At 32.6% G+C, this 12,652-nt stretch overlaps 1 protein-coding gene across 10 annotated transcripts in view; it reads right to left on the bottom strand.

The window, feature by feature from the left end:
* The window catches only part of KIAA0586 (KIAA0586 ortholog), a 94,001-nt gene that overhangs the window by 62,635 nt on the left and 18,714 nt on the right, over positions 1-12,652 (bottom strand). For 9 of the 10 annotated variants that reach the window (XM_031679086.2, XM_015235531.3, XM_072963121.1 and 6 more), the window contains 8 exons: positions 10,155-10,287; positions 9,325-9,539; positions 8,828-8,900; positions 7,307-7,534; positions 6,237-6,411; positions 4,131-4,325; positions 2,490-2,677; positions 590-697 (listed from right to left, as the gene is read on the bottom strand). In XM_031679086.2, the coding sequence (XP_031534946.1) occupies positions 590-697; positions 2,490-2,677; positions 4,131-4,325; positions 6,237-6,411; positions 7,307-7,534; positions 8,828-8,900; positions 9,325-9,539; positions 10,155-10,287 (1,315 nt within the window). The remainder of the gene's footprint in view (positions 1-589; positions 698-2,489; positions 2,678-4,130; positions 4,326-6,236; positions 6,412-7,306; positions 7,535-8,827; positions 8,901-9,324; positions 9,540-10,154; positions 10,288-12,652) is intronic. The other variant, XM_031679088.2, reaches the window with a different exon arrangement.

The raw sequence follows: 12,652 nt of genomic DNA, 5'->3' as shown, positions 1-12,652 counted from the left end.
TGTGTAGTAAAAGTCATAATTTTGTCATTCAGTCACAGGCAGCAAATAAATACTAGGAAGAAATGCATATTTTGTTGTTGTTGTTGTTATTGTTAATGGAGGTACTGGGGATTGAACCCAAGACCTCATGCGTGCTAAGCATGTGCTCTACCACTGAGCCATACCCTCCACCCCTAAGAATTGCATATTTTTGCATCATGTCAACAGTATGATGACACAGTTACATCCCCAAACATGAACTCCAATCATCATTATAAAATTCACATTCAAGAAGACTACAATTTAATGTCCATTTAAATCAAGATTCTTCTCCAAAGAGATAGAAATTTCTTCTTTACATATGAGAGTCTGGCAATGAAGTTGTCACACTAAGGGTTACTACTTTTTTCAGAATGTTTATAAATGTAAGGATCTTAAACTTTCTTTTTCAAGTTCATGAGCAACTTCAGATTTGTTTTGAATCTTTTCCTTAAAGCCTGAATTATTATAGTAAGTTATAATTATAGTAGAAGAGTTTGCATGGAATAATATTAGTTAAAATCTATAGCCAGACACTACTCAAACTAAAGGATATACTTCTGAGCAATACCTGTATCCAGGTTTTCAGAGGAGGAGATGCTTCTCTGGGGCAAGATGGAGATAGACCAAAATCAGTACTACCATTTGAAATGCTGTCAATATCCACATTGGGTAATACCTAAAATAACACAACATCCAGCTTTCAGTTCATCATTCTGACTCAAATATTTGTGAATCTATATATCAATAAAATTTAACTTTTTATTGCAAAGTCAATGGACAACAAATTTTAATTATGAAAGCATATTTTACAAAATTTAGAAAATAAAGGGGAAACACACAGAATCTTACCATCCTAAGTAGAATCATTTTCACTTTATCTTTTTACTATCCACTTAACACATAGCTTAAATCTAAAATACTTTCCTTCCTGATTTTCCATTGTAATTAGGTCATAAACACATTATTATGCTTCCATATAGACTTTATAATTATACTTTAAATGACTGTATAATATTTCAAGAAATACATATGCCTTAATTACTAAATAATTTTCCTATTGGTAAATATTTAGGATATTTCTAGAAGAGTCACTATTAGATAGATAAAGGTAGATATACATCACTCCAAAAAACTTCCTATATATGTAGGGATTTTTTCCCTTGAACTTTAAATTATTTCATTATGCTAGTCAGACATCAGATCAACTTCTTGAGCCACAAAGCATGCATATTTAAGATTCTTGGTAATTACCACCAAAACTCAATCCAAAAGACCTCTATTTCTATCATCAAAAATGTAATCAATTATAAGTTTTACCCAACCTTCAGCCAAATTAGATTATTCAAGTGTTTCAGTAGTAGCAGTTTTTAAATGGAAGTATATGATTGTTATTTTAATTTGCATTACTTGGTAGCTAGCAAGATTTAAATTATTCAGTTTGCTTGCTTATAAACTCTGCTACCTCTTTTGTAGAGTCTTATTCATGTTCTTTGAGTATTTCTGGATTTGCTTTTATGCCTTCTTATTATTTTATGGAGGTTTTTATATTTAAAAATTAATCCTTTCTATAATACTACTTTCATATGTTCTTACTCTATATTGTTCTCCTTTTTATTTAGGAATTTTTTACATACTTGTTTTAGACTTTATACATTCAAATCTATTTTCCTATCATATCTAAGTTTTCTTCTCTCATATCTACACTTAGCTTCAGTTTTGATAAAGATTATATGTAATATTTGCTAATTCTTCTATGTTTTTATATTTTAGATTTATACTTAGCCTACTGCCTATTTGGAACTAATCTCCTATTCAGTGAAAGCGTACACTCTAAAACTGATTTTCCACACTGCTAGCCAATTAGAACATACAGTTTTCACTTACAAGAATCCAATTTTCCTACTAAATATTCATCATATATTATATTCTTTTTACATAACCAAAGCTATTTCTGAAACAGGACCAGTACCAAAACACTAACTTTTCTAAACCCTTTGTTCTTTCAAATATCTAAATGATCCTAAAGTTAAAATTAAGTAAAAATCATGGCTTGTATTTTTTTATTACAATTTCACTTAAATTATACATTAACTTATGAAGAATTGACAACTTGAATATTAAAACTCACATATAAGTTCTCCCTCCATTCAAGTCTTACATGTTTGTGCAAAGATTAAAGTATTAATTACATACATCAAACACATTAAGTCTTTTTTTAATTAATTGAATATACTGTTCAGTTGCTCCCTTTGGAATATCAAGGCACCTGGATATGAGTCATTGGCTTAAAAAAGGTAGCTTAAATCATACAGAACAAGGATAGTGATATCATATTAGTATCAGTTTTAAAGAACAAAAGACCCATCATGAAAGCAAAGTTTTCAGAAGCAATGTAATAAATTTTAGGTAGTAAAGTTAAGCCAAAGATTTTTTTCCTTAAAATTTTCTCTTCATGCACACGAGCATACCTGTACAGTAAGCTGAGGAGGATCCTTTTTTTCCGACTTCATTTCTACAACTGCTATGTTAGGTTTCTTTACTCCAGTTTCTGTTTTTCGAGATGATGGTGGAATAGAAGTCGTCACTGTTATGGGATGTGGCTTGCTTACAATGACTCCAGCAGATGGCATGGAATCACTGTTACTTTGGGTTTGTCCTAAAAAGTGTGGGGGAGAAAAGGAGTCAACCATTTCAGAAATAGAGTGAAAAATCTAATATACAACTTAGATCTTTATGGCTAAATTCTCATATGAAAGGAAAGCACTATCTGCCAGCACCTTTCCCTCTATTGTCACCACCATCATCATCACCACCATGTCATCCTTTTAGCAGCAACTAACATTTATTGGGCACTCATAGGTACTCAACACTATCTAATTTAAATAAGCTTTCAAGGTAGTAATATTATCCACTTTTTACAGTTGAGGAAATAGAGATATAGAAACATAACATAATTTGCCGAAGGTCATAATAGTTTTTAAGTGGCAAAGCCAAAACTAAAGTGTATTGCATTATATTGTATTATATTAGCTGTCAAATCTTCACAGAGCAACAACAGAAAGAAATAAAACCAACAACAAAATACTAGTGTTTGAGGACCAATAAATGGCATGTAGACCAACTATCTGATAACTATCATAGCTGTCAAAACTTTGTTACTTTTCATCACAAAAGTTCCACTTGTTTACTATATTTCGAAGTAAAGAAGGACAGTGCAGCGCAGACTCTAAAGCCACACTGCCTACATTTGAAACTTGGCTCCACTCTAGCTATGTGGCCTTTGACAAATGACTGAACTCCCTCTCTGCTTCAGTTTCTTCATCTGTAAAATTAGTACATTTCCATGTGTTTTATAGGGTGGATTATATAAGTTTATATATGTAAAGTCCCTAGATCTGTACCTGACACATGGTAAGGACTTTGTAAGTATTAGCTATTATTTTGGTAGAAGGCATGTTTGAACAGACGTTAGCCAACAATCTGACATGCCATTAGCCCATAATACTAAAAATAAAACATTCTCTCTTACGTTGGAAAATATTCAAACTCAAATAATTCATAAAAGTTAAGGAAAACAGCAATGACACTAAAAAAATAGCTAACTAGATTTGAAAAGCTAATGTGAGAGCAAAAATGATTTGTTCAACTTTTACGATGAGTCTGAGACCTCAAATAAGTCAACCACCAACTGTTAGCTTAGAATACACAACTACACAATTTTTACTTAACAGTCTAGTCCAAAAGTACATAAAAGGTAATTTAAAGTAGTTCTTCTAAGTCAGGATGATATTAAGCCAATCAAAATCCTTAAGTTCTTTAATTATTATGAATGTCTATGACATGTCTAAACATTATTTTAACTTCATTCCATCTACAGCAACATACTGTAGAATACCAAAAGAACGTTTCTTGTGAATGAAAATGTAGCAAGAACCCATCATTTCAGAGACTGCTCCTACAGAGTAAGACACATTCTGAGCCCCTACCCACAAACATCAGCAACACATAAAGAAAAAGGTAGGTGACCATTGTGTCAGTGCCATTTTGTAAGTTCTGCTGCTGCTGCTAAGAATTTTAAAATGTACCCCATACATTTTGTTGGGTCTTACCTAAAAGAATTGCCATAGGAATTAGATGACCTTCCAGTGTACCTGAAAAAGTAGGCATTTCCCGGCTTGGGCTGAACAAATACTGCTGCTCACCAGGAGACAGCGTGGCAATGGAATGCTGCAGTTTAGAATCCATCTTTGTAGGTTTGGTTGCACAGAAGTCAGTTTGTGTTCTTATTGACTTGACTTTAGTGCCTGTAACAGTCATCAATGAGAGATATTTTAAAATGTTGTTTGAACATTACTATCCAGTCATCTGGAAATATAGCAACTCTTCTTCACAGCAAGATCTCATTGTATATAATATGGTTATAGGGCCCCAAAATAAAACTAAGATGTAAACCACAGATTGGCAAACTGTTTCTTAATTGGCCAGATAGTAAATATTTTAGACCAATGGGCTGTGTGGTCTTAGGGGCAACATCTCAACTCTGCTTCTATGGCATGGAAGCACTCATACACATAAATGAATGAGTTTAGCTATGTTCCAATAGAGCTTTACTTATAAAAACACGCAGCTGACCTACAGGACATGGTTTCTCAACTTCTGAACAGATGTAACAACTTGTACAACTAACTATGTCAGAAAAGACACAATGACTAGGAAAAAATGTTGAATAAAGATTCAAAAGAATATTCAGAACTTATACACATATACCTTTATACCTATATCCTATAGGTATAAAAAAGTTACTGATCATTTTTGGAATTGAAATTTTTTTCATCCTCTCATTATTCTAAATAACCAGCCTTTATCTTTGAAATCATGTACGTATCTGTACATATCATATTCGATACTTACTAAATCATTTAATCTTAATATCATTATACATTTTTTCTATTCCTATAAAGTGAATTTACATAGACATTAAATCATTGTACATTTTTTCCTATTTCTATGAAGTAGATCTATATAGACATTAAATCCTGAATTCTTAAAAATTTAGAAATTTTTCTGATTAGCTGTCTCCCTGGAGAAGAACATAAATTTCTATGGAGCCTGAGAAGAGTAAAGAAAATTAAAAGTGTGAAGGAAAGAAGCTAAAGTATTTTCTAAATAAATTACTGACATTACCACATTTTTCCTTTTAATATGTGTGTAGTTTTATAAACCTAAATATAGTTTTAAATATAGTTTCATGATCCCAGGAAGAAAAATTTTAGTACCACATCTACATTTTTTCATCCTGTTCTCAAGTATTCATTCATTCAATTGTATGATTCCAGAAACAAGGAATACAGTACTGAATAAACCAACTGGACTCATGTAGCTTATAGTTTAGTAAGGAAAAAACTTGAAAAACAAATAAAAATATAACATTAGATAGTGAAAAGTGCTATGAAGAACAATCAGGCAGAGCAAGGAGACAGAGGGGGTTAGATGATAATATTTTGGATAGGATGGTCCAGATGGACCTCTCTGAGGAGCTAACATCTAAGAGCAGAGATGGAAAGTGAGCCGTGCAAGTGCCTGAGGGAAGAGCCCTCCAGGTAGAGGAATGAACAGGCATAGAGGCCCAAGGACAAGCTTGTGTCCAAAATTCTCAATCCTCTCCTACCATTAAAAGGGCTACTCAATAAAGTGATTTTTGGATTTGAAAGTATTTTAAAACCTTATTTTTTCCAAAGGCTTTATATAATTATGTCTAGTATGTCCTTTTTAAGTAATTATTCTCTTAAATAAGCTATAATATAAACCTATCATATAAATCAAATCATTACCAGTTAACTTTCAAAGCACATCTGTTTAAGAGCATTGTTTTGAAAATACTAATATGCTACACAACTTGAAAAGAGAAAAAGCTATATAAATGAGAAGCAACTAAATGTTTTGAAAACTATTGTTTCTGCCAAAGGTAAATTAAGTGAAAGATTTACTCAGGAATCCCCATTCAAATCTGCATGACTGCATAAAAGAAAACACCAAGTTATAGTGAAATAAATTGTGTGTGGAAAAAAATTATATATTTAATATATAATAATATAATGCAAAGCCATTACATAATTTAAACTCTATAAGTAATAAATAAAAAGCAAAAATTAAACTTTACCTATTAAACTGATACCATAAAAATGAAGTTTACCACAAAAAATGAGGTTCCTTACCTTTAACTTGTTCTATTACTTTTGGCCTCTGTGGTCTGGCCTTAGGAGACGGAGAATTAAATCTGAGATATGGCCCTTTTTTAAGAGTGCTGCGATGACCCTGATAAACTGGTTTTCCATAAATTTGTAACATATAATCCTTGTCTTTTACCACCGGGGGTGCTTTCAAAAATCCCTAAGAACACAAAGTTATTCAACTCACCAGCAAAATAGTCATCAAACATTTATCTCATTTGTCTAAGCCTCCTTTTGTCAGCTTCAATATACAGTAAGAATGATCAGGTTAACAAAGTCCCCTATTTTAAATGGCTCTTAAATTCTGAAGATAGTTTTTAAACTATAGTTTTAAAGTTTTATAGTTTTGAGAAGCATGGAAATTCAGTACAAAAATCATCCATTCAAGAAACATGAAGATTCTTAAACTACTAAGTATATTTTCAGCACCAAAAAGTAAGGTTCAAATGCATTTAACATATGCATTACATTCAAATATCATAACATAAACCAAGTATTTAAATAATTTTCTATATTCCTGATCCCACCTTCAATCATAATCTAAAGGCTACAGAAAGGTAGCATTTATTGAGCATCACTAAGCGCTAAGTACGGAATTAGATGCTTTATTAATCTGCCCAACAATCCACGTTTGGCATTTGCAAAGTTACAGATTAATTAGAGTAGCAAAAAATGCCCGCCATAGCATCTAGTACCATGCCTCACAATCATTAACAAATATATATATATACATACAAAGATAAACTACAGTTTTGAATACCATGAACTAGGGAATCTAATTTTTAGACCAGATGATCTCTAGATACACCCACTGTAAATGAAATACAGTGATTATAAGTGTGAGATCTCAGAAGGAAGGAATTAGGTATTTTGTGCAGTGATTTCCACATTACAGATAACCAAAACCCTAAATATCAACAGTTTAAAGATGGTTTACATATGTATAGTCCTTCATATTTTTAAAACATTTTCATAGTCATTTTATTATTTATGTCTTTTAAAAAAGATAAATTACAATGCAACATTCACATCACAAAACCAGATTAGGATCTTACTTCTTTTCTCTCTTTCTGTAAGCTTGAAGCAGGCATGCTCCTTGCAGGTGGATTTCTAAAATGCTCCTCTGTTTGTTTTTGAGAATGTTTTCTTGGAATTATAGAATTGTTTATAGTTTTATCTTGTGTGTTGGTTTTAATATCTTTACTCATAATCTGAGCTTTCCTGGTCCTTTGATTCTTCTGACCATATCTCTTTTGTTCACAATCTTTTCTTGTCAGTTCATCCTTAACAACCAAGATTAAAATTACTTAAAATCTAAGTAGTCATGCTTTCACATCAAAAGTATTAGGATTTGTTTTCTGCTGTTACATAAATATAATTTAGTAGTTTTAAATGCTTTATAAATAAATGATATAGGCTTATATACAAATAAAAATTCTTTGCAGAATAAACACAAAATTAAAAAGACATGTTTCATGGAGCAGAAGGAATAAGAAATAGTAGATGAGGTTCAGGGGTAGAAGAGCAACTTTTAATTATAAACCTTTTTACATTTTTTGATGTTTAAACCATGAATATAGTAACTGTTCAAAAAATTAAAAATAAGTGTCCAAAAAGTAAATGATTTTGTAATAAATCCTGAAATAAATATTTATAAATTAAAGTTACTTGAATATTTTGCATGAAATTCATAGTTACAGACTGACAGTGTATGGCTAGCTGTCTACAGAGCCAGATATGAACTCCACATCTTCTGACTCAACTCACAACATTTTTTTCTGGTGCATCATATAGTAGCTAATATACATTCTTTATACCCACATTAGAGGTATATATAGTCTTAAGACAATAGTGTTTAGAACTATATTTTAGTGTTTATTGTTATGGAAATTGACACTTCATCTTGCTGCCACTGTAAGTATATACATACAACACATAGTCAGGAAAAAAATACTTTGCACCCCAAGACAAAAATGAGTTACCTTGCCTAGTTTTGCTCCCTCAAATACATAAAATTTTAAGAATTTCCTTTAAATTACCAACCTCCTAACAAAAACAACTCTCCTGCAGTTCTGCAATGCTAATATCTGAAGATACACCATGGGCTGTGTGGAGATGAGAAAGTGGTGGTTTTTCCATCTTGAACTGACTTTGCTAAACTTGGTAACCGTAAAAATCTTCAGGAGTAGTTTCCCTTTAAGTAACTTTGGTGTTTTTACTTCAATAAGCCAATGATTTTAAATCTGCTGTCTTTTTTTTTTTTTTTATGAACAGTTCTTTTGTAAGTATACTTCTTTTCTAAATGCTTTTTTTGCTAAATTTTCTCTCATATTACTCATATTTTAGTTATTGTCCACAATTTGCCAGATAAGAGCCATAATATAATTTATGAGACAAAGCAGTTGTTAAGGAAAATGAAATTTATTAATAAGTAAATATAAAGAGTGAAAGAGTAAGGTTAAGCATTATATGTGGACATACATAAGGAATATTTTGAGAATAAGTATGATTTTTATAAATTGGAATCAATGCTATCTCCTGAGAATTCACTTAATTCTGTTTTTTCCAATACTTACTTGAATTTCTGCAGAAATAGTTTTAATCCACTCATCCACTGTCTTTCTGATCCGAATCTTCTCTGACATCTCTCTATAAAAAAAAAAAGCATTTTCTCAAGTTAACATTTAATGTCCTGAGAACAGAACCTGGATCAGATCTCTCATTCCATCCTGAATCTATTGTGTAGCCCAATATCCTTCATCTGAAAAGGAAAAACCAATGATACTAGTTTCATCAAACGTTTGAAGGATACTTGAAAAGCACATGTAGATCCCAGAAAATATGTACCAAAGAGAGAAAAAAAGCTAAAGGGAAAATTTACTGTGAAAAATAGCAACACGTATATACCCCAATTCCAACTTTATAATAAGTCCACATCACCAAAGGCAATGAAGAACCTTTTCTAAACATTAAAACACATTAAGCAAAATGAGGTGCTTAGAAAAAAAAATTAAGAAAGCCTCTACACCAGCAGTTTCATAAATGACCTTGGGATGCCAATATCCTGTCCTACCTGTTGGTAGACAGGGCGTTGATAATTGAATACATGGCATCTCCATCCTTTGCACGAATAATAGCTTCCAGGTTTTCTTCAAGCACTTTTTTACTGTTTTGTACTCCTCTCAAAATCTTCTCAGCATCTTTCAATACAGATCTCATATTGGTTGTCTGAATAATGGAATTCTGTGGAAGATCAGCAAGCCCCGACATAATCAGAGATTCTTTTGGCTTAAAAGAGAAAAAGGAAAAATGTTACTGTGTTAAACTCACATTAATTAGTTTAATCTAAACAAGAGATATTACTGTAGTTGGGGGCATACTATATGTCAATATAAGGAATCAAGTTGTGAAAACTGAAGAGCTATAAAAGAACACTTGGCAATTAAAGTCTCTTTCCATTTAGAAGTACTAATGTGAATGTTCAGTAAAATGGGCTGGGAAGTCCACAGCACTGGTAGGCAGTCCAGCAGTCAATAAAAACTGTATCTGGTGAAGAAAGCTAAAACAAAATAAGAACAAGCTGGCTCCAGGGAGGCATGGCAGACAATGTAGACTGAATAAACAAGGGCCATTCACAGCTCTCCTTCCCCGTTACTTCCTCTCCAGCAGAAGCTGGAGAGCTAGAGGTAGGCCACATGGCTCGGTTTTAGCCAAGAAGCATTAAGAAGAAATCCCTTGAGGGCTTTAGGAAAGCTCTATACGGAGAACAGCCAGGGCTGACATGTCTTCTTCAGTTTGTCTTCCTTCACCCTTCCTCTTGCTTTCCGTCTTGATTACTTTTTAATTTCTTCATCATTTCTATCTTTACTAATCATTAATTTTAGTATCTTGCTTCCACTTTACCTGGAGTATGCCATTTGTTTCCTTCCTCTTTTGGCCAAGATCATGAAGAATGTCATCAGACTTCTGCACAGTCAGTTCAGCTGTTCCTAGTTCTTCATATGAAGGAAATCTTTGAGTGGATAGATTGTCAATGCTGTAAACGTTTTAAAAATTAAGTTTTTTAAATTGTCAAAAATTCAGCAAACATTTGATTGTATAAATCTTTGACATATTCTTAGTTATATGATTTCTAAACGATGTCTCATCAAATTTGTACAAGAGAATTAATCAATTATATAATTAAACATATGAAACATAGGCAATCACAAGAGCCAAAATTCATCTGACCAGATTGGTTTAGGCTTAGTAGGAAAAGAGCAGAAAAAGGCTTTTCTTTGAAGAAGCTAGCATGCAGAAGTACTTCCAGAAGGATGGAGTAAAAACCTCTAAAAATCAACTCCTGTATAACAACAAAGAGAATACAAGGAAAAACAGTCAAATCAGCTTTTCAGAACTCTGGAAATTAAACAAAGCTTACAACAACCCAAGGAACATTTAATCAAGAAAATGGCTGGCAAGAACAGCAAGCTTTATGGCATTTTTAACTTGCTCTATTCCCAGAGCCCCTTCTTCAACTCTGTTGTAGCCTTGAAAATCAACAGCCTCACAACCACTAAAATGGGCAGAACGAGTCTGAAGCACCCCAAAAAGTCCCCTTCACAGGATTTCTTTTTAGAACTGACTCTGAGGTACCTCAGTGAGAAATTCCATCCCCAGGTCATTTTTCAAAAACAATGGCAATTATTTAACATCTTAGCTGCCTGAGGTGGTGATACAGTTGAGGCAAATAAGAGGGCAGCCAATAAACTAAAAATCTGGAGAATGAGATGTCCATGTGGAGCTCTGAAAAGCTCCACCACATTAAGGGGATCTAGAAGGTCATGTGCATGTACAAGGCTATGTAAGCATTTAAGAAGCACCTAATCTTTCCCATGTGGCTTACCCTGGGCTCTGTGCAAGTAGGAAGTTGAGGTTAAGATTTATTAACTGCCAGAGCACTGAAGGTGTGCTCCAGCGTTTACACACAAACACACAGTTCCTTGGCAAAGAGAGGCAGACTTACTCATTCAACGTAGTTAAGGAAATCTCCTTCCAATCATTAGCAGACTTAACTAACCAAACAGAGACTTGCTGTACATGGCATGACAAAGAACACAGATTACAGAATTACTCCAGAAAAGCCACTAAACAAATGGTAATAACAAGAACAACAACAAACAGCAACCAACAAACCCCAGGGCGGGGGAGGGGGGGAAAGGTTGGAAAAAATCTGAGTTCCAAAATTGGCACAATTTATTATTTAAAATGTCAAATTTTCTAGAGCTACCATATAATCCAGTAATCACACTCCTAGGCATATATCTGGAAAAGATGAAAACTCTAATTCAAAAAGATATATGCACCCCAATGTTCATAGCAGCACTACTTACAATAGCCAAGACATGGAAGCAACCTAAGTGTCCATCGACAGATGATAAAGAAGATGTGAGATATATCTATATCTATATCTATATATGTACACACACACATACACATACACACACAATGGAATATTACTCAGCCATAAAAATGAATGAAATAATGTTATATGCAGCAACATGGACGAACCTAGAGAATATCATACTAAGTGAAGTAAGTCATATAGAAAAAGACATATCATATGATATCATTTATATGTGGAATCTAAAAATAATACAAATTGAATTTATTTACAAAACAGACTCAGACATAGAAAACAAACTTATGGTTACCAAAGGGGAAAAGGGATGGGGGATAAATTAGGAGTATGGGATAAACAGATAAACACTACTATATATGAAATAGATAAGCAATAAGAATTTACTATGTAGCACAGGGAACTATATTCAATAGCCTATAATGGAAAATAATCTGAAAAAATATATATACAACTGAATCACTTTGCTGTACGTATTAAACTAACACAATATTGTAAATCAACTATACTTCAATTTAAAACTAAATTAATTAAATAAAATGTCCAATTTTCAAAAAAAAGTGATGAGACACACAAAGAAATAGGAAAGTAAAATTCAGACACAGGAAAAAGCATAGTCCATAGAAACTGTCCCTGAAGAACCCCAAATATTGAACTTACTAGACAAAGATTATAAATTAGCTATTACAATCAAAGGCAAGTATAAGAATAAAGTCTCATAAAATAGAGAATATCAAAAAAGATAAAAACTACTTTAAAAAATAGAAATTCTGGAGTTGAAAAATATAGTAACTGAAATGTAAAATTTACTAGAGGGGCTAAGCAGCATATTCAGATTGACAGAAGAAAGAATCAGCAAGTTTAAAGATAGATTAATTGAGATTATCCAGTTTAAGGAACAGAGAGAAAACAGACAGACAAAAATTAAGAGCCTCAGAGACCTGTGGGACACCACTAAACATACCAACATACAACATAGCCCAAGGAGAAAAGAGAAAGGTCA

This window comes from Vicugna pacos, chromosome 6 (genome assembly GCF_048564905.1).
Source record: "Vicugna pacos chromosome 6, VicPac4, whole genome shotgun sequence".
Taxonomy (NCBI): Eukaryota; Metazoa; Chordata; class Mammalia; order Artiodactyla; family Camelidae; genus Vicugna; species Vicugna pacos.
The sequence above is the reverse complement of the archived record's forward strand: the minus strand, read 5'-3'. Positions and strand labels throughout refer to the sequence as shown.